The 21,823-nt window shown below is 42.2% G+C and overlaps 1 protein-coding gene across 7 annotated transcripts in view; it reads right to left on the reverse strand.

Annotated features, from left to right (window-relative positions):
- The window catches only part of SORBS2 (sorbin and SH3 domain containing 2), a 515,532-nt gene that overhangs the window by 45,366 nt on the left and 448,343 nt on the right, over positions 1-21,823 (reverse strand). Inside the window, exons 25-26 of one of the 7 annotated variants that reach the window (XM_033943731.1) lie at positions 8,359-8,433; positions 5,243-5,452 (exon numbers count right to left, since the gene is read on the reverse strand). The exons of 5 other annotated variants lie outside the window; for them this stretch is intronic. In XM_033943731.1, coding sequence (XP_033799622.1) covers positions 5,243-5,452; positions 8,359-8,433 — 285 coding nt within the window. The remainder of the gene's footprint in view (positions 1-5,242; positions 5,453-8,358; positions 8,434-21,823) is intronic. One more of the 7 variants, XM_033943740.1, reaches the window with a different exon arrangement.

Here is a 21,823-nt window from a genome sequence, read left to right on the forward strand (position 1 = left end):
GCAGACTTCCACCCCTCTGGGGTCCTCTGAGCACAGCAAGCCTCGAAAATCCAAAATTAATAATATCTACTCACAGCAGATCTCAACTCGCTTACAGAAAGGAAGACTGAGGAGACAGAGTACAGCCCTTTAGGAAAGGAGATGAAGCTAGAAGATGTGAATGACATCCTTCGGCAAGAAACTCATAGGTTCAGGGAAGTAACCCACTGGTCCAGCCTACTATACCCAGTGCACTAGAATGCTTTCTTTAACACAGAATATATCACATGGTGTTTGGCCTAGGGAAAACGTTCTCAGTAATCTTCATATTTTTGCACATTTTGCATTATCTGTGTCATTTGCAGGGCTGGAAAATCACGATTGATTGTTTTGACCATCCATGATCTTTAATTACCGCATATGGTTAAAACAGCATTTTTCTGTTCTGGTTCAGTCTATTATATTAGCCCGGGTGGATTATTGTAATGCATTTTATTTGAGTTTAACTAAGATCTCTTTGCATAGACTCCAACTGATACAGAATACTGCCATTAAGTTAATCTTTGGAAAAATTTGATCATGTGTCTCCTCTGCTTCTAAATCTTCATTGGCTTCCTGTCCACCTCAGGATTCATTTCAAATGTGTCTGTATTGCCTTCAAGATCCTCTATGGTATCTTTGCTCCTCTTGTCCCTCTATCTTGGAATGCTTATAGACCTTGTCTTGCGAGAAGCACCTAACGATTTAAACTTTCCTTTCCTTCAGCCAAGGAAATAAAAGCAACTAGGAAACTCAATCAATTTTTTTTTCACAAAACTCTAAAAACAATTCTGTTTGCAAATCATTTTGGAAATCAATCTTAGCCTCACTCTCTTTGACCTACAGCCTTTTTTTTCTTTTTATTATCATTCAGTTTCCTTTTTAAATTCTGTTAACCAAGTCAAGCTCCTTGTTTAGTGATGACCTGATATGCAAAGTTAAGTTTTAGTTTAGTTTAGATATCATAATGATGTAATTACAGCCAGAAAATGAACTTACACTGTACCTCTTCTCCCTACACAGCCTCTAAGGCATCTACCTATAATCCCTACACTCCCTACCTATAATCTACGCTCAATAATTATCAAGACCTACTAGTAGTCCCTTCCTCTTGAGAAATTTTTTACGATACCATGAGAAAGTCTATATTCTCCATTATAGCACCCTCGCTCTTAAATGCTTTTACCCTCCACATTAAACAAGAGTCCTCCTTAAAATTATTTGGGTCAAAAATCAAAACTTACCTATTCAAGGATTCATATAGTACTTAATATTAGAGCCTCTATTCCTTCTTTGGAAAAGACTCCGTTAAAGCTCTCTCCCAAATGCTTTTTTCGAAGCGAAACACTCCCAAACTATTTTGTCCTTCTCCCTCTGATATATTAAGTTCTTTTTATCTCGATGTATCTTTTACCACCTCTTGTTCCTTACTTCCTGTCATGTTAGTCCTTTATGGTCTTGTATCCTCCACCCCTTTGCAAATTTAAATTGTCATATGTGAATATTATTTTCTACTATTTTTTGTTTTCTTTTTTTGTTTAAATGATTTTTTTTAAATGATTGTAAACCATCTAGATAAATTTTTGATAGATTGTATATCAAAGAAATAATAAACTTGGAAATGTTTAATATATTTATAATCTACAGTGGCTTTAGTTTCTTAGACTTATTATTAGGTTTATTTCCAGTACATATGCACACTATTGGGTCCTTTTACCAAACCTCAGTAAAAGGTGGCCTCAGTGTGCCTTTACATTGGTCATTCCCCTCCCCCCAAACAGCTGTATTTATTTATTTATTCAATTTTCTATATTGTTCTCTCAGGAGAGCTCATGGTTTACATGAATTTATTCTGGTACAATTGTATTTGTATTGTACTGATTGTATTTGTACCCTCTTTATATTTGTACTGATTATATTTGTACGGTCTTTAGATAATTTTTGTTAATTACATCAAACCTTACAGTGTATCGTGGTATACAAATCAAATTTTATGTTATGTAGGGCTTCATTCACTGAAGTTTTTCTTCCATTTTGAACCCAAGGGCAAAAATAGTTTAGTGACTGAGGTCCTTAGAATTACAGAAGACAATATTCAAACATGTAAAAACTGACCACCCTACATGTGCAAAATTATGTGCGTAGTGTCAATATACGTGAAATTTTACCTGCAGTGAGGGGAGCTGTTCCTGAAAACATTTTTGAAACCTAGAAACATGATGGCAGAAAAGGCCAAATGGCCCATCTAGTCTGCCCATCCACAGTAACCATTATCTCTTTCTCTCTCTGAGAGATCCCACGTGCATATCCCTGGCCCTCTTGAATTCAGACACAGTCTCTGTTTCTACCACCTCTTCCGGAAGACTGTTCCACACATCTACCACTCTTTCTGTAAAAAAAGTAATTCCTCAGATTACTCCAGACCTATCACCTCTCAGCGTCATCCTATGCCCTCTCATTGCAGAGTTTCCTTTCAAATGAAAGAGACTCGACTCATGCACATTTATATTACATAGGTAAATTAAACGTCTCTATCATATCTCCCCTCTCCCGCCTTTCCTCCAAAGTATACAGATTGAGATATTTAAGTCTGTCCCCATATGCCTTATCACGAAGACCACAAACCAGTTTAGTAGCCTTTCTCTGGACCAACTCTTTCTTTTTTATATCTTTTTGAAGGTGCGGCCTCCAGAATTGTACACAATATTCTAAATGAGGTCTCACCAGAGTTTTATACAGAGGCATTAATACCTCCTTTTTCCTACTGGCCATACCTCTTCCTATGCAACCTAACATCCTTCTAGCTTTCGCCGTCAACTTTTCAACCTGTTTGGCCACTTTCTGATCATCACATACAATCACACCCATGTCCCGCTCTTCCGTCGTGCACATAAGTTCTTCACTCCCTAAACTGTACCGTTCCCTTGGGTTTTTGCAGCCCAAATGATGACCTTGCATTTCTTAGCATTAAATTTTAGCTGCCAAATTTCAGACCATTCTTCAAGCTTCGCCAGGTCTTTCTTTATATTATTCACACCATCTGGCATGCCTACTCTATTGCAGATTTTGATATCATCTGAAAAGAGGCAAATCTTACCTGACAACCCTTCAGCATTATCATTTATAAAAATGTTAAAAAGAAAAGGCCCAAGAACAGAACCTTGAGGCACACCACTGGTAACATCCCTTTCCTCAGAGCGATCTCCATTGATTACTACCCTCTGTCGCCTTCCACTCAACCAGTTCCTGACCCAGCCCGTCACTTTGGGACCCATCCCAAGGGCGTTCAGTTTATTTATCAGATGTCTGTGTGGAACACTGTCAAAGGCTTTGCTAAAATTTAAATACACAATCTAGCGCACATCCTCTATCCAATTCTCTGGTCATTCAGCAAAGAAACTGATTAAATTTGTCTGACAAGACCTACCTCTAGTGAATCCATGTTGCCTCCAGTCCTGTAATCCACAGGATTTCAGAAACTTGACCATTCTCTGTTTTAAAAGGTTTTCCATTAATTCGCTTACCAGAGAAGTCAGACTTACCGGCCTGTAATTCCCTACTTCCACTTTTGTGGAGAGGGACCACATCCACCCTTCTCCAGTCCTCCAGTACCACTCCCAACTCTAGAGACGCATTGAAAAGGTCAGTCAGTGGAGCTATGAGAACTTCCCTAAGTTCCTTCAGCACCCTCGGATGTGCACCATCCGGCCCCATTACTTTATCTACCTTTATTTTAGCTAGCTCCTCACAAACACAACCCTCTGAAAATTGATCAGGGTCTATTACTCCTCCATCCCTATTCATGTTTGTCTTCTGCGGTCCTGCTCCCAGCGCTTCAGCCATGAACACAGAACAGAAATATTTGTTAAGCAATTCGGCCTTTTCTTTATCAGCTTCTACAAAATTGCTCCCCTTTACCTTTGAATCTCAAAATGCCACTTTTGCACTTCTTCCTATCACTAATGTATCTAAAAAATGTCTTGTCGCCTCATTTTACCTTGTCAGCTAGTTTTTCTTCCATTTGTATCTTTGCTTTCCTTACTACAAAACCATCCTCTCTTAACTTTTCCAGATATTTTTGCCTGTCTTCCTCTTTCTGCGATCTTTTGTAGTTTATGAAAGCTAACCTCTTATTCCTTACCTTCTCAGCTACTACTTTTGAGAACCAAAGCGGCCTTCTTTTCCTCTTACTTTTAGTTACTTGCCTCACAAAAAGGTTTGTCGCCCTGACAATCGCTCCTTTCAGTTTTGCCCACCACATTTCCACTCCTTCCAGACGTTCCCCCCCACATAACAATTCCTTGATGTAAATCCCATCCAAACAAAGTTAGTTTTTTTAAAGTCTAGGACCTTTGCTTTTGAATGAGCCCTCTCTATACCCATCTTAATATTAAACCGTACCATGCAGTGATCACTGGATGCCAGATGATCACCCACTGTAACATCAGAAACACTTTCCCCGTTTGTAAGCACTATGTCCAGTATGACCCCCATCCCACGTGGGTTCCATTACCAACTGCTGGAACTCCCTACTTCTAGAAGACCCCGCAATAGGAATACCCCAATCAACATCTGGCAAGTTAAAATCACCTAAAATGTGCTTATGGATTTCACACTTTTATGAGCATAGGTCCAGAGCTAATAACACTATGCTTTGCTTTTTTCGTTGGTTTGTAGTCATTGAAGCAGAGAATGATGGGCCAGTTAAAAAAAAAAAGATCTAAACAAATATTCATGCAATTGGCACTTTTGCTCAAAACATCTGCATGCCTTTGGGTTTATTGTTGTACGTGCAATTAGATATATGGTTGCACTAAATGTACCACTTGGCCAACTGCTGAAGTATTCCTGTTGCCCACTTTTGAAATTAGAGCCCAACTTTATTGGCAGGGAAGAGTGCTTGTTGCTCTTTTTCTTAAGGAATACTGACACTATCATATTATTGCTATTATTACAATTTAAAGTTGTCTAACTCTAAGTTTCTCTTGTTCTATTCTGTTTATTATGCTGAAATTTGGTCATTTTATTATTGCTGTGCTGTTACTACATTATAAGTTGTTTATGTCAAGCCATTCATAAAAGCGGTTAATAAATCCTAATAAATAAGGAAAGAGGGTACTGAAAGGCTTTCTAAGGGCTTGAAGAATGCTTTGTGGCCTCCTTCTTCTGGCAAGCGTGCTTTCAGACATGCAGATACATAGCCACACACAGTGAGTTCTGTTACCTTTGGCCTCGGAGACTGTGTCTCTTTTCTGGATGAAAGTTTGGTATGAAGAGGAGGTGGTGATTGGGAAACAGCCAATGGGGAGAGTGCAGAGTGAGGTTCAGAGGGTGAAGCCTTGACAGGATGGTATGCAGGACTAGAAGAAAGGTGGGAGGGAGATGAGGCAGGAGGAGGCCCATGTGTTCCAAAGGAAACTGAGGCTTGCTTAAACTTTCAAAAAAGAAACAGTGAGTGATCATACTGCACAGACCTCATTAAAAAAAAAAAAGCAAACACAGAATAAAAACATCAAACTGGTAAGATGATTTTTATTGACACATAAATATTTCTATTACGTTTCATTTCTGGCTGTATAGCGCATCCATTTCCAGTCCAGGGACCTAATATTTGGTGGCATCATCTGGATTAAGCTGCTACAAACTAAAAGCATCGCTGACTGCCTGAGCACTATCCAAGTAGTGCTGGAGTGGTATGAGCCAAGGCACAGCTGGAAATATCCTTGTATCACCACTGGTACCCTGATAACTATCACTGATCAGTCTACACTCAGATATTCAGTGCTAATATTTGGGTGCTGGCCAGTGCAGAATATTGGGATAGAGATTTAAACAGCACAGCTGGCGATTCAATCTTGCACAGATCATGGTATTTAAATATCAGGGGGGGGGGGGAATGTAGGTTTACTAAAATGTGTTACCATGTTAGCATGCGCTAATGCTGTCAACACTCTTTAATTGTAAATAGGTCTCAGTGCATTAAACATTAATTAGTGTGTACTGGCAGAGTAGCACCTTTTAATTAATCTAGTCCTAAATATGCTATTATCAGTGGTGTAGCCAGACACCCAAAGAGGGTAGGCACAAAATTTTATTTCTACCTTAGCTCTCCCCAGGCACTTCCCAATTCAAAATATACATACTTCAGCTCCAAGCCCCACCATTCAAAGACCTTCTCTGAAGGCAATTAAAACTCCCTTTTACTAAGTTTGGCAGTCAGCTGCAGCATTTAAGAGCTACTGATGGCGGCACCTGGCGCATGCTTATTTGTCAATATTGGTGGCTCAAGGATGCTGCCACCAACTGCTGAGCTTGGTAGACGGGAGTTCTGGCCAATTTCAGAGAAGATCCTCAGCTTGTGGTGCTTGGGGATCCCTACCAGCTATAGCAAGAGTCAAGGCAAGTACAAGACATGCTGGGGGTGAGGGCAGAAAATAATGAGGAGGCCCCCATTCCTTCCTAATCTCCCCATCTGCCATTACTACCACACAACTATAGACCTCACCAAATACAGAACAAGGGATTACCTATTAGAAACACAGTAAAAAAGTGCAAACAAAAATTGATTTGGGGACCTCAAGAAGTAAAACTTGCCAACTACTGCAATACTGGAGAAATAAAAACAGTAATATGTTTCCTCGTATGCTGAACACAATATAAAAATATCTGCTCTGCGTATTTCCTAAAGTTAATATATTCTAGTTAATAAATTAAAAATAAAATGCTTTTTTATATTACTTTTATCTGGATATTTTATTTTTCCATCATGCAAACAAAAATGCCAAGTGAGATGTCCAAATCAACCAGTGGAAATTTTATTGAGTGTAGAAAAACTCTACAGGGTTGGTTTTTTTTTTTTCAAATGGCGTACTCAAACTAAGATCCAAACTAGGATCCCAGTTTAGCCAGTGTAAACTGTCTTCCTCAGGGGACTTACAAACACCAATGAATTGCTGACCAAGAGCACAGCTTGCTTTGAAAAAAAAGCAGCGAAGCGTGTTGGTGTCTTCTAACTCCTGAAGCTCAGAGTTTGTCTCTCAGCTACTGTAAGAGTGGTTTATAAATCTTCAGACCAGTATCCCCTGAGGAAGGCGTCTTGTACAGGCCAAAACTAGGATCCGTTTTGGGACCATACTTTCAAATGAAGACTTTGTATTTGGTTGAAAGGACATCTCCCTTGCCTTTTGTTGCACTGTTTGATATCCCAAGGTGAGGTGTTCTTCTTTTGCCTGTCTGTTCTACTTTAAAATACCGTATTTTTCGCTCCATAAAACGCACTTTTTCCCCCCAAAAAAGTGGGTGGAAATAAGGGTGCGTCTTATGAAGCAAATATACCCCCCTAGCGGTACCTTTAAATAGGATGGCTGCCTGCTGAGTATGTCGGGGCCAGCGGCGCTGATGCCTGGGCCCGTAGTACTGCCTGTTGGGTGTTCGCTGGACGGCTGCCTGCTGATTGCTGGTGTGTTGGGGCTGGCGGTGCACTGCTGCATGGGCATGCACCATTTTATGAATGGCTGTTGTCAGTCCCGTGAGAACTGGCGGCAGCTGTTTGGGGTGGCGCACCCATGCAATGGCGCGCTTGTGCGCTGCTGGCCCTGACATGCCGTTAGTCAGTGAGTTCGGAAGGTATTTCAGGCCGGCTGGCCCTGACGTTCCAGTGGTCGATGAGTTTGAGAAGTGTCGCAAGCCAGCTGGCCCTGATGTGCCGGTGGTCGGCGAGTTCGGGAAGTGTTGCTGGCCGTGGCATTGACGTGCTTGTGTACCACTGGCCTCCTTTCCACTCCTTCCCTGGTTTCTGCAAATTTAGATGAGCAGCAAAGGGGACTAGAGAACTGAACTTCACAGGCCAAACTCCACATTATTTACCAAGTAATTGCTAAAGTGCAAATATTTTATAATTGCCTTTTGTTAGGTGTTAAATAAGGATAGCAGGGGGAAACAAAACAAAGCATTGTTATATAGTTTGCTGTGTTGCTTGAAAGTTTTTTTGCTTTTATTTCACTAGTTTCAGGGCAGTTTTTGTTGCTCTCCACTTGTGGCAAACCATCCCGATCTTCCTGATCACAACCCAAACCTTTCTCCCTCGCCACTAGCACATTTTGGAATAGCCACCAGCTGTGTGATGGTACTGTGGCACCATGTGGACTCGGAAGGAGTTATGGCTGTGAACCTTAAACACTACATTCTGGAGGAAGTGGTGGCTGGATAGCTGTCAAATAACAGGTTTTTAAACAGTGCTTTGAAATTTTTAACATTTAAATTAAAGGGTAACATTGATGCTTTTACTGGCTCCACAGGTTACTGCTGCTAGCTACAGCCTCTGGAATTTGTATACCTTACCTGGCCTGACTTCCCTTCTGCTAATAGGACTGGCACACAGTGGAAGTGTTTGGCTGCAGGGCCCTGTGCAAGATGCTGGAAGATAAGTATTTTAAATTTATTTTTAGTTAGCAAAATGATGTAGAGGGGAGGGAGGACAGGGTGCAGAGCTTGTCAGGGAGTGAGGGGGGTTGGGTACAGAGCTTGGTATATATAAGTATACAATTTGGTTCAGAATGTTTTTTTCCTTGTTTTTCTACTCTAAATCTAGGGTGCATCTTATGGTCAGGTGCGTCTTATGGAGCGAAAAATACAGTATGTCACTTCTTATAGGGGGTTGTTGGCAGCGGCAGTGAATCATATACACTGCCTGCAACTAACCCTGAAGCCTTCTCTCTGCTATGTTCTGTCCAGGCAGAAACAGAAAGTTGTGTCAAAGGGGGTAAGGTGTGGCAAAAGGAAGGCTTCTGGGTCAACTGCAGCAGTGTGAGTGAATTTCTGCTGCTGTAGGTGACCCCATTTTACCTCCACCAACACTGGCCCTGACAAGGCTGCACTATTGATGGGTGTCCTGATCCTAAAGTGGGTGAGCCCAGGCCCATCCATGGCTACACCACAGTTTCATACTGTTAACATTGTATTTCACTCTGAACTCTTCTGAATAAGTAGATGTAAATTTATTCTACTTAAATTAAATTGATCCAACAGCATGCTGTATCATTATAACAAACATGAACAGTTTTACAGTGCTTGAAAGAAAATAAAGATAATATGTTTGAGGCTCATAAACCAATTAGTCTAGTGGCCTAATTCAAGATCATCATGCATTGTCCAACTACCCTATTTCCCCTAAAATAAGACCTACCTCAAAAACAAGCCCTAGCACGAATTTTAAAGATGCTCCTAATATAAGCCCTACCCCAAAAGCCCTACCCTCCTTGAAGCCACCCCAACACTTACCGACTCCATTCTTAACACTAGTGCTGCCCGATTTGCTAATCATCTCTTCCTTCCTCTCCTCCACCCCAATCTTCCACTTTCCATTCTTAACCCCTCCCATGTGCTGCATCTTTCCTCACCTCTCATCCATCCCCTTGTGCAGCAGCTCTGAGGCCTCGAAAAACAGTGGCAGTACTCTGAACGGGCTGCTTTTCAGCCTTCCCTGCAGGGGCTGGGCCTTCCCTCTGCAGCGTCTTTCTATCCCTCCTTCCCATCCCTCTGTGCAGCGGAATCCCATCAATCCTCCCACCATGAGCCTGACATACCTCCACTTTGAAGCCTTCAAAATAGCAGCGGTGGCAGCACTCTGAACAGGCTGCTTTGTGGCCTTCCCTGCCAGGGCCTTCCCTCTGCTGCGTCACTGACACCATCAGTGACGCAGCGGAGGGAAGGTCCTGGCGGGGAAGGCTGTGAAGCAGCTCATTTAGAGCACTGCCACTGTTTTTGGAGGCCTTGGAGCTGCTGCACAAGGGGATGGGTGAGAGGCGAGGAAAAATGCTGCACATGGGGGGGGGGAAGAGAGAAGGAAAGAGGAAGAATTGGGGTGGAGGAGAGGAAGGGAGAGATGATTGTTGTACATGAAAAAAAAAAAACATTCCCTGAAAATAAGCTCTAGTGCATGTTTTTGAGCACAAATTAATATAAGACTCTGTCTTATTTTCGCGGAAACACAGAAGTACCAGAATTTCTTATCCTCCTGACCCTCCTAAAAACAAAGTCCATAGAAAATTCTATGGGGCCCTTTTATTAAAGAGCGGTAAGTTATTGCACTTGCCTTACCTTAACAGCAAAAATTAATGCACGGTGAGTGCAAAGGCTTTACTGTAATGGCTGGGGATATTGGCATTTCCTCTGCAGTCACTGTATTGAAATGTTGTTACCGTATATTAAAGCGGTTTGAAATCATCCAATATGCACTAGTCATCTCCTCTTGAGGCATGTGGTAAATTCCTTGCACAAACTGCAGAGTGCAGTCCACCTCCATTCTCTACCCATAATCCTCTTAGATCTATCCCCCTAGCACAATGTACAGTTAACATGTGAATAAGCATGAACTACCTGCTTAACTAACAGCCTTTAGTAAAAGGGCCCATATGTGCACAAAAGTATCTGCAAAACATGGTAGTTTTAATATTGGAGAACAGTCTCACAGCACTAGGTTTTGCACATGCTTTGGGCTGCACAATTTTTTTCTTTTCTCCTTTCCTGAAGTCCTACGATTATAGATGCATTAAAGCTGAGCAAGCAAACTAGTTTAAATGTGTTATTTTTGTTCAAAACAAATCTTTCTGTTAGGGTTCCAGGGGGAATTAAGAAAATTTGATAATTTCCTGACAACATTCTAAGATACTTTATTTTTATAGGCCTAAATTCTATATATTGGGGATGATTCTATAAATGATACCTAACGGCATCTAACTTGTAAGCGCCACTCCACGCAGTTATCAATCAACCACTAGCCATCTGTTATAAAATCATGACTAGCAGTGCCTAGGTGTTGTAGGGGGATTGCAGTGGGGGTGATTACTAGAGAGATGATTGACCATGAGGATGGGGAGGAGAAAAAGAAAGAGACGCCAGACCTACGGGGGAGGGAAGGGAAATGAAGGGGAGGACAGATATTCCAGACCATGGTAGGGAGGAGGAGGAGGGAAGGGAGGAGAAAAGAGGAGATACCAGATCACAAGAATGGAGAAAAGGAAGGAGAAAAATGTGGTGGACTACTGGAGGGGGAGGGAAGGAGAGAGAGATGCCAGACCAAGGAAGGAAAGGAAGAGAAAAAGAGATTCTAGACTAAGGTAGGGAGGAAGAAGGAAAGGAAAGAGAAGAGAAAGATATTAGACCACAAAAAGGGAGAAAGAGAAGGAGAGAGATGTCGGACTATTGGAGGGGGAGAGAAAGAGAGAGATGTCGGACTACTGGAGGAGGAGAGGAGAGAGAGATACTAGATCATGGAAGGGAGGAGAAGGGAAGGGAATAAGAGAGAGAGAAGCCAGACCAGGAAAGGCGAGGAAGAGAGAGAGATTCCAGACTAAGTTAGGGGAGAGGGGGGAAAGAAGGACAGAGAAATGCTAGACCACAAAGGGGAAGAGGGAAAGAAGGGAGGGGAGAGAGATGTCAGGCTGTGGGAAAGAGAGGAGAAAGATGCCAGACCACCAGAGGGGGAGAGAAAGGGAGGAGATGATGCACAGGGATAAAGAAGAAGGGGAAAGAGAGGGAGGAAATGGTGCAGAGGGATGTGAGAGTCAGAGAAGGAAAGAAAGATGGAAAAAAGTGAAGAAAAGATGGGAATAGGGGTGAAGAAAGAGGGAAGAAATGGTATACATGGATGGAGGGGAGTGGAAAGGAAGACAGAGGTAAGAGTTGCTAAACATGGATAGATGGGAAGGGAAAGGAAGACATGAAAAATTAGATAGATTTGAGAAGGAAGCAGAAAAATTGAAGAAAGTTGAACTTTAAAAGTTAATGTCAAAGAGTGATGTATATGTAGGGCAAAAAGTGAAGAAAGAAAGAAAAACAACAAATGGATAAAAAGGCCCTGGAAACAGAGTTAAGAGCACAGACAGAAGGAAGAGTAACCAGAGACTGGGAAAAGATGATTAGAAAAATAAAATCACCAGACAACAAAGATAGAAAAATGATTTTATCCTCAATTTAGTGCTTAAAATGTGTCAGTTTTGAGAATTTACATCTGCTTTCTATATTTTGCACTGTTCTTAAAGAAATGCATTTGTTTTAATTTCTCTGGTGCTGTTTGTACTGCATGCAGAATCTGGCATATATATTAGGACTTTTAGTTTGTAATTCTGTATTTGCATAGGATTTATCTGTGTTCTGCATATGTGATTAAGGCCAGGTGTTCTGGTAGGAATGAATGTTGAGAAGCGATATTGGTGTCATGGCCCAAAATAGGAACATATTTGTCGGCTCTTCTTCACCCCTTTTAGACCCATAATGGCCCTCGCTTAAAAATTAGTGAAGACTGTAGACCAGTTGGAACAAATAGAATTTGATTTAACTGGTTTTCTGGAAGACTCACAGGATTTAATCCAAACTAGGTCCACACTACTGGTGACTTGTGCAAGAGATATAGATAAATCTTTAATCATGAAAGCTTATTTTCAAAATAAGCTAGCAAAGTTTTGTGGAGATAATGTATTAATGTTTCCAGATGTGGCCCAGGCAACCCCATTGAGAAGGAAAGCATTTTTATATTTGAAACCAAGGGTTTTGGCTCTGGGAGTCACATTTTACTTAAAGTTTCCATGCAAATGCTTAGTGAAATTTAAGGAATGTGAATATGTATTCTGGGATTGTATGCAGTTGGAACAGTTTTTGCAGTTTTGTGAATCCACTAATTAGTTTCCACTTGAATTAATTATAAATGGAGCTCAGATGTATTTTGCACCATAAAAATTTGATCTTAGATTAGATCATGATTATATTTCATTGTATCTTTAAGCTAATATCAGGATATGTTCTCCCGTTATGTGGACTAATGGAGATAATGGGTATTGTTGTAAGGAATATTCCTCAATGTTTGTAAAACTTTGATATTTTTTCTCTTTTCTTATTATTATTTGTATAAATGATAATGTTTAAAACTGATAAATAACAAAAAAAAAAATTAGTGAAGATCACTGCTTTAAGGTCTGACTGACATAAAAATCTCAATTTTGACTCAAACTTTCCAAATGAGACAGAAAGCAGGCAGAGAAATAACTAACAGGGTAGGGTTCCAGAATGACACACCTATCTACTAGTAAAGATATTAGCAACGTAAGAACCTAATCTCTTTTTCTAATGCAATAGTATCATTCTGGACAGTAGGGATATACAAAAGCAATCCCAGAAATCTAAGATGGGATCTCTGCACCTGCTCATAACACTGAGGATCCATAGATGATGTCCTCCCACACTGCCACGTCCACTCAGTAGAACTTGGAGAATGTATGCAGTGTGGACCAGGTTGCTCCTACAAATTTCCTTAGGCAAAAACACCCGAGCTTCCGCCCACGATGAAGCCACACTTTTTGTCAAATGCACCTTCAAGGAGACCGGTGACTGCTTGCCACAAGCAATATATGCTGATGAGATGGCCATGCATATTCATCTTTAAATGGTAGCCTTGGATGCCAGTCTGCCATGTCTAGCATGACTGGTGAGCACAAACAGATGGTCAGACAGTCAGAACTCATTAGTACCCTCTAGATAACGTAGGAGGACTCTCCTCATCCGGCTTTCTTAGAATCTGATCCTTTTTCTTTGACCCTGTGAACTGGAATGCTGGTAATCTTATTTCTTGATTGAAATAGAAAGCTGATACAACCTTTGGCAAAAAAGATAGGACTGTGCGCAAGGAAACTCCTGCCTCTGTGACCTTGAGGAAGGGCTCCCTGCACGACAGTGCCTGTAGCTCTGAGACTCTTCTCGCTGACATAATGGCCATGAGGCAAACAGCCTTGATGATAATATCCATCAATGATGCCTCTTGAATAGGGTCATACGTAGCCTGATTGAGACCACATTAAAGTTCCACGACAGAAACGGTTGATTTAAAGTGGTCTGAGCCTTAGTGCCCCTTTCAGGAATCTGGCTATGAGAAGCCAGGGAAACTCTGATGCATGAGAGGCCCACCATTTGGGCCCTGAGCAATGCCACTGCGAGACCTTTATCAAGATCTGCTTGGAGGAAAGCCAGCACCACTGAGATCGGAGCACTAAACAGCTCCAATTTTTCAGCACTGAAATGTCTCCCATGCTTTAGCGTAAGTAGAAACCATCGTAGAAGAAGGAGCTATGCCTATCGGATCAACAAGTGGGCTTCCAGAATCAGCTGAGCACTTTTGATGCCACCTTGGCAATTGACATACATCACCGCTGTATCATTGTCTGAAAAAAAAATTCAGACCACCTGTCTTTCCAGATTCTTCTCCACCAATTGAATAGCCCAAAGCTACAGCCTATTGATGGACCACTTTCTCTTGGAGGCCAATCACCACCCCTGAGTGAACTTGAGCTTGCAATGACCACCCCATTGCAATGACCACCCCAACAGAATAGGCTGGTATTTATTATCAGAATAACCCAAAGATATCCAGAGGGGCATGCCTTTCAATAATGACTGTGAACAGAGCCTTCAAGACATGCTGTTGCAGGATTCCAGGGTCCACAGGAGTGTCATCTGAAGAGAGTCTGTTTACAGAGTGTCACACCTGTGCCCCCAAAGAGCGTAACAGGCGGTCAGGTAGTGACACATTGCTGTATTCTGGCGTGGTCCCCCTGGGACTAGGGGAGCCTTTCAGGATTTTTACCCCTAGGCCACAGCCTAGAATTGCTCTTTCAATGGTCTTTTAAAGAATACCATTTAGTCAGAATGGCCTTAATGAAGAAATATAAACTTTATTTGGCCACTAGCCTCAAAATCATAGTCCAACAAAGGTTTCAACGTGAGCATGAAAATATAACCAAAATAAAAGGTTCCTCGAAACAAACTTTAACTCTAATGCCAGCTCTGGACTTTAGTAGGCAAATTATATACAGTCCTCTTCACCAGAGTCTAAGGTTAGGCATACTTTATGCAAGGAAAAGAATACAATTCTGATTGGCCCAGGCGCCTTAGGCCCCACCTGTGGGCGGGGCTTTGGGACGGCTGGGCCAATCCGGCCCCATTCTGGCGTCAGCTGCCTGCCAGACGAGTTTGGCACCGGTCTGTCCGGCCAACTTTAAAAGGTATTGGGAAGGGGGGTGGGGGTGGGGGTGGTCGTGGGGTCGGCCGGGGGGGTCGTGGGTCAGCGGGGGGGGGGGGCGATTGGGGGTTCTGGGGGGGGCGGTCATTGGGGGGAGGGTCTGGGATTCCTCCTGCCCATAATGTAGTGGGGGGTGGGGGGTTTGGGGGGTCGCCGGGGCCAGGAGGGCTTGGGCTCCCTCCTGGCCCAATCCAGTCGCGGAGGGGGGGTGGTCGCTGGGGCCAGGAGGGCTTGGGCTCCCTCCTGGCCCGATCCAGTCGTGGGGGGAGGGGGGTGGTCGCTGGGGCCAGGAGGGCTTGGGCTCCTTCCTGGCTCGATGTTAATCGGCGGGGCAAGAGGGCTTGGATTCCCTCTTGCCCCGATGTTGTGTGTGTGTGGGGGCGGGGGGTTATGGATCGCGGCAGGAGAGATGCCTCATCTCCCCTACCATGATGCCATCACTCCTCTACCGGAACTGCCGCGACCCACGGCAGGAGAAATAGGGCATCTCTCCTGCTGCGGGTTGCGGTAGTTCGGGTAGAGGAGTGATGGCATCGCGTTAGGGGAGATGAGGCATCTCTCCTGCCGCGATGCTTGTAGTGGAAGGGTAGGCAGGTTGCGTTTTCGGCACTTAGACGTGTTTTGACTTGGTCTAAGTCAAAAACGTATAAGTGCCGACTAGGCAACCTGCCTAAGGTTTTGGTTATACCTGTTGTACACCTAGGTGTAGGTCGGCCCCCTCCCGCCCATCGCCCGCCCTTTCCCCTCCTCTAAACACGCCTCTTTTCTCTCTGTGCGTCTAGAGGCAGGGAAAAGACCTAAGTTGGTTTTAGATACGTCTAAAAACCAGCTTTGGTTATGGGTACTTGGACGATCAGGTGTTTTGATCGTCCAAGTAGCCATTTAGGACACTTTTTAGACGTTTTTTCCTTTTGATAATGCCCCTCCATTTGTAATTCTGGTCTCCGTATCTCAAAAAAGATGTAGTAGAATTAGAAAAGGTACAGAGAAGAGCGATGAAAATGATAAAAGGGATGGGATGACTTCCCTTTGAGGAAAGGGTAAAGTGGCTAGGGCTCTTCAGCTAGGGCTCAAGGGGTGATATGATAAAGGTCTATGAAATACTGAGTGGAGTGGAAAGGGTAGATGTGAATTGTTTGTTTATTTTTTCCAAAAATGCTAGGACTATGGGGAATGCAATGAAGCTACTAAGAAGTAGATTTAAAACAAACTGGAGAAAATATTTCTTCTCACAACGTGTAATTAAACTCTGGAATTCATTGCCGGAGAGTGTGGTGAAATCAGTTAGCTTAGCAGGGTTTAAAGCAGGTTTGAATTATTTCCTAAAACTGAAGTCCATAGGCCATTATTTAGATGGCCTGAGGAAATCAACTGCTTATTCCTAGGATAAGCAACATAAAATCAGTTTTACTACTTGGGATCTAGCAAGGTACCTGGGACCTGGGTTGGCCACTGTTGGAAACAGGATGCTGTCCCAGTATGGCAATTCTTATGTTACTAAACTAAACTAAAACTTAACCTTATATATCGGGTCTTCAACCAAAGGAAGCTCGACGTGGTTAACAATAAATTAAAAAAAAATAAAGTAAACTAAAATACAAAAGAGTTAGTTTTCAAAATGTTTAGCAAATAAAAACGTTTTTAGAAGTTTACGGAAATGTTGGAAGGAACTGGGACACCTCAAAATTAGAGGAAATTCATTCCATAATTGGGGAAATTTAAACACTAGAGAGCTGCTAAAATTCTTAACTCCTTGAATTCCTTTCCTAAAAGGAAGAGAAAGTTTAATCGATGAATGCCTCTCGCATATGAAAATCTATAAGCATTCCATAGCTGAGAAACAAGAGGAGCAAAAAAACCCCAACAATACATAAACACTTATACTGAATTCTAATATAAACCGGGAGCCAATGGAGAGAGAAAAGCAAAGGAGTCACATGGTCAAATTTGCTCTTTGCGTAGATTAACTTTGTGGCGGTTCTGAATCAATTGTAGTCTTTGAAGGCAGTTCTTAGTGATGCCAAGACATATGGTGTTACAATAATCTAACCGGGATAATATAATAGATTGGACCAAAACAGAAAAATGACATTGATGGAAAAGAGATCTGATCTTCCTCAACATTTGTAAGCTGAAAAAATATTTCTAAACCAGAGAGTTTATTTGATCCTTAAAAGTAAGAGAAGAATCAAAAAGTATTCCCAAAATCTTAGAGGAGAAATCAATTTGTAGGGAGGCTCCAGAATCCAAAAGTACAGTGAAAGGAAGATGATCCAATTTTGGGCCTAACCACAGAAGTTTAGTTTTAGCTGCATTTATCTTCATCTGGACAGACATAGCCCAAGTTTGAAGTTTAGAAATACAGTGATTTATTTTAAAAGTTAAATTGGTAATATTTGGATTAATCTCAATCAGTATAAAAATGTCATCCGCATAAGTAAAAAGTGTTTCCCACGCTGACAGCTTATAAATATTGAAAGTTGTCATATAAAGATTGAACAAAATTGGGGACAGTGGAGAGCCCTGGGGAACCAGGAATTAGAAATATTACCATCAATATTAACTGAATAAGATCAGGACAATAAAAATTTAGAAAACCAAAAAAGAACAACCTGATTAAGACCGATATCTGAAAGTAATTGGAGCAAAATGTCATGATGTACTACATCAAACGCTGCGGACAAATCAAACTGAAGCAAAATTGAACATTTATTTTGAAGTTGTAGTTGTTGGATTTTAGAAAGAGGAGAGATCAATAAAGTTTCGGTACTAAAATTAGAACGAAACCCATATTAAAAAGGTTGAAGTAATGAAAATTTCTTCAGATAATTGGTAAGTTGACCCGCCACAATTGATTCTAACAACTTTGTCAACAATGGTATATTAGCAATTGGTCGATAATATGAGGGGACAATGGGGTCTAGATCTGATTTTTTCAGAATGGGAAGGAGAGTTATTTGCCCCATAGATTGCGTAAAGTATCCATTTTTCAGTGAATAATTTAATAAAATGGTCAACCAAGTTATGACCTTAGAAGGAATATTGAAAAAAAGATATGATGGCAAAGGGTCCAATGACCGTTTACTCTTTCTCAACTTTTCACATAATTTGGATACTTGGTATTCAGAAACTGGGTCATAAGAACACCAGTAACGATCAACTGGTTTCTCCAGTGTATAATTATTTGAATAAGAGGAGAGATGTCCACTATTTCCTGCAGGAAAAGATTGCCTAATGAGAGAAATTTTGTCTTGAAAAAAACAAGCTAAGACATCCGCAGAAGGAGATAAAGATTGCTCAGACTTTGAGTCAGAATTAGTCAGAGTATGCCAGAGTTAAAAAAGAGTACTACTCTGGTTATTAGACTTAGCTATTTTGCCTCCATAATAGTTCTTATGATCCCTGATAGGATCTCTGAGATGAGGCTCCTCTTGAGTACTAACGAAAACGTCTGGAGCCACAAAATTAGACTGCTCAGAACCTCTGGTAGTTACCAGTCTGCTTTCAGGTAGAGATTTCAACCCATGATCTACACGCTGGCCATCAGATTGTCCAGATCCTTTCCAAAGTCTGCTGAGTGTAGCTTTAGAGGTGGCATCTCCTGCCTATTGCCTGATCCACAGAATTCTGCAGGCTGAGATTGAATAAACTGAGACTTTGCTTTTGACTCTGATTATGTCATTGAGAGCATCAGCCACATAATCCATTCCTGCTAGCATAAGCTGAAGCAAAGGTTTGCCCTCTGCCAGGGTAAACCCATACATGGTATGACACGTGTGTCACAAAAGAGGCCACTGCAGCTGTATTAATTCCTAAAGCTAGTGCCTCAAACTGCCTTTTCAGGACCATACCCATTCTGTGATCCTGCATATCCTTTAATATTAAATTTCCAAATTTATTATCATTTGATATTCTGCAACTGGACCATGAGCTGGAATTGTTTTCTGTCGAAGAATTTTTGAACTTGCCTTAGGTTTCTCATGACTGAGAATGATTTCTGTATTGTTTTGTTGATTTGTGGTTGCATGGTGCAGCATTTGTCTGTCATCGTTCCCATAAGTTTTAGAGTGGGTTGAATGGGGTATGTGATTGAGTTTATTACTAGGTTTGTTATGGTTGGGGTTTTATTTTTTTCGAGAGGTATGAATTTTGTTTTGTTTGAGTTCAGTTTTAGTTTGTGGTCTTTCATCCATGTTGCCACTGTTTCTAGAGTTCTGTGTAGTGTGTCTGTCATGGTGGGTGTTGGTTGATCAAAAGGAAGGAGAATGGTGATGTCTGCATAGCTATATGAGTTTATGCCTTCTTTACTTAGCAGGGACATGCACTTGGTCACCCGGGCCACCAAGGAATCCACCTTAGGCTGAGTGAACATCTGCTGATGCTCCTGTGCCATAGGATACAGCTATGCCATTGTTTTGGCTACCTTTAAAAAGCCCTCAGGAGTATCCCAGTGCTCCATGACTAAAACACTTATATCAGGATGCCATAGAAATGGCGTAGGATGCGCTCTTACTCTGCTCAGGATAGAACATTGAATGGATGGTGCCTGCTGGGGGTCTAATTGTAACTTTTGCAGAGAGTCAGTAACGAACTGTAACAGCCCTGCTGACTTGAACAGCCAGCGTACTGTGGGGTCTTTCCCTTGATCAAGGGCCACCACCATTTCTTGTATTCTCGCCCCAATTTGTGATCTTATATCTCCCAGCAGGGAAGACTCACTTTGTGAGAGCAAAGGCATACAGTCTGACCCCTTGTCTTCAAAGTCCTTGTCAGAAAAGTCCGCAAGATCCTGGCCAGCTTCTGTAATTGGGACAGATACGCCCTAGGAGCCCACAATCCCCTGTGTGCCCCCTGGTTCACTGACATACCTCCTATGAGGATCTCGGCTATCCAAATAAGCTCTCCACATCAAATTCACAAATTCGGGAAAAAAGGCTTTTCTAGGCAGTGCTGAGTCCCTTTTAGGTAATTCCACCTCTTGGGATCCGCTTCTTCCATACTCCTATGTTTAGGTAAGCCACTGTTCCGGGGCTCTGGAAGAGATTTTTTCCCAGCAGACAGCCTCCCCACCGCTATCTCCTCAGTCCTACAGTCCCAAGAGGAGGCTAAGTCCAAATCTCCTGCCCCCCTTCACACTGCGCTGCACATGGCTCAAGGGCACTCTTCTGGCATTCATCCAGCGCAAATCTGGCATGAATTATAGGTAAAAGAGCCTAGGGACTCCATCCCCACCAGTTTTGAGGCAAAACAAAGAGTTTTGAAGGGTCTAGAGAACTACACCTTAACTAAACTTTTAAAAAACCCCTCTGAAAACAGGATTTTAGAGGTGGGGGATCCAAGAGGAAGTGGCAGAAACCTTTAAAAACAGCTCTTTCAGACCACACCCTATTTTGTTCAAAGACTGTAATAGCCTTACTCACTAGGGAATGTGCTCTGAAGATGCTGCACCCTGCCTCACTTTTAAGAAGTAGCTGGATATGTGAAAAGAATCACTGCCTCAATCAGTCAGTCCTTCAAATGCTGCCAGTCAGACTGATAATGAACCCCCATGAAACTATGCATGCAAAGGGTATGTGTGTGTCTGAAATTGTAGCCGGCATCCTGAAGAGCCCTGCTGAGCCCCCTGCGGGTGTCTAACAGCCTACAAATCTGTAGGTGAGCTAAGCTACTAGAGATACGGACTCTGAGCTCCACAAAGTTTTCTGCAGGTTGGCTAAACAAATCACCAAGGGATTAACCTGCTAGCTGCAGACCCAAGTCTGCTTCTTCTCCATGCAGGCAGAGCTTACTCCCACACTAAGGAGCTCTGGTGCTCTGAAATCCGCAAAAACAAAGAAGAATACACTAAAAATAAAAAAGAAATATACAGAGACGATAAGAAAGACACCTTCTGGCTCGCGTGCAAAAGGAAAAACTGATGGGGGCAGCAGAGTCTTCTGGTGAAGGAGGAGGAGCTGAAAACCTGGAGTGGATTCCTTCTGCATGGCTTGCGAGTTTGGGGAGAATACTCTACAGTCCAGAATGACACACCTATTGCACTAGAACAGGGGTAGGCAATTCCAGTCCTCGAGAGCCGGAGCCAAGTCAGGTTTTCAGGATATCCACAATAAATATGCATGAGATAGATTTGCATCTCAAGGAGGCAGTGCATGCAGATTCATCTCATACATATTCATTGTGGATATCCTGAAAACCTAACCTGGCTCCGACTCTCGAGGACCGGAATTGCCTATCCCTGCACTAGAATACTGATTATAGCACTTAATATCATTGTACCCTACTGGGAGCATTAGATAGAAGATTTATAATATGACCAGCAAGTTGGATGTACAGTTTTTAGTGCACTAGCTTTATTTGTGGGGACAGAGTTAAAATGGGGAAAAAATACCCTAGAGCAGTGGTCCCCAACCTTGTCCTGGAGAACCACCAGGCCAATCGGGTTTTCAGGCTAGCCCTAATGAATATGCATGAGAGAGATTTGCATATAATGGAAATGACAGACATGCAAATTTGCTTCATGCATATTTATTAGGGCTAGCCTGAAAACCCGATTGGCCTAGTGCAGTGATTCCCAACCCTGTCCTGGAGGAACACCAGGCCAATCGGGTTTTCAGGCTAGCCCTAATGAATATGCATGAGAGAGATTTGCATATGATGGAAGTGATAGGCATGCAAATTTGCTTCATGCATATTCATTAGGGCTAGCCTGAAAACCCAATTGGCCTGGTGTTCCTCCAG

The sequence above is a fragment of the Geotrypetes seraphini genome, chromosome 1 (genome assembly GCF_902459505.1).
Source record: "Geotrypetes seraphini chromosome 1, aGeoSer1.1, whole genome shotgun sequence".
Lineage (NCBI taxonomy): Eukaryota > Metazoa > Chordata > Amphibia > Gymnophiona > Dermophiidae > Geotrypetes > Geotrypetes seraphini.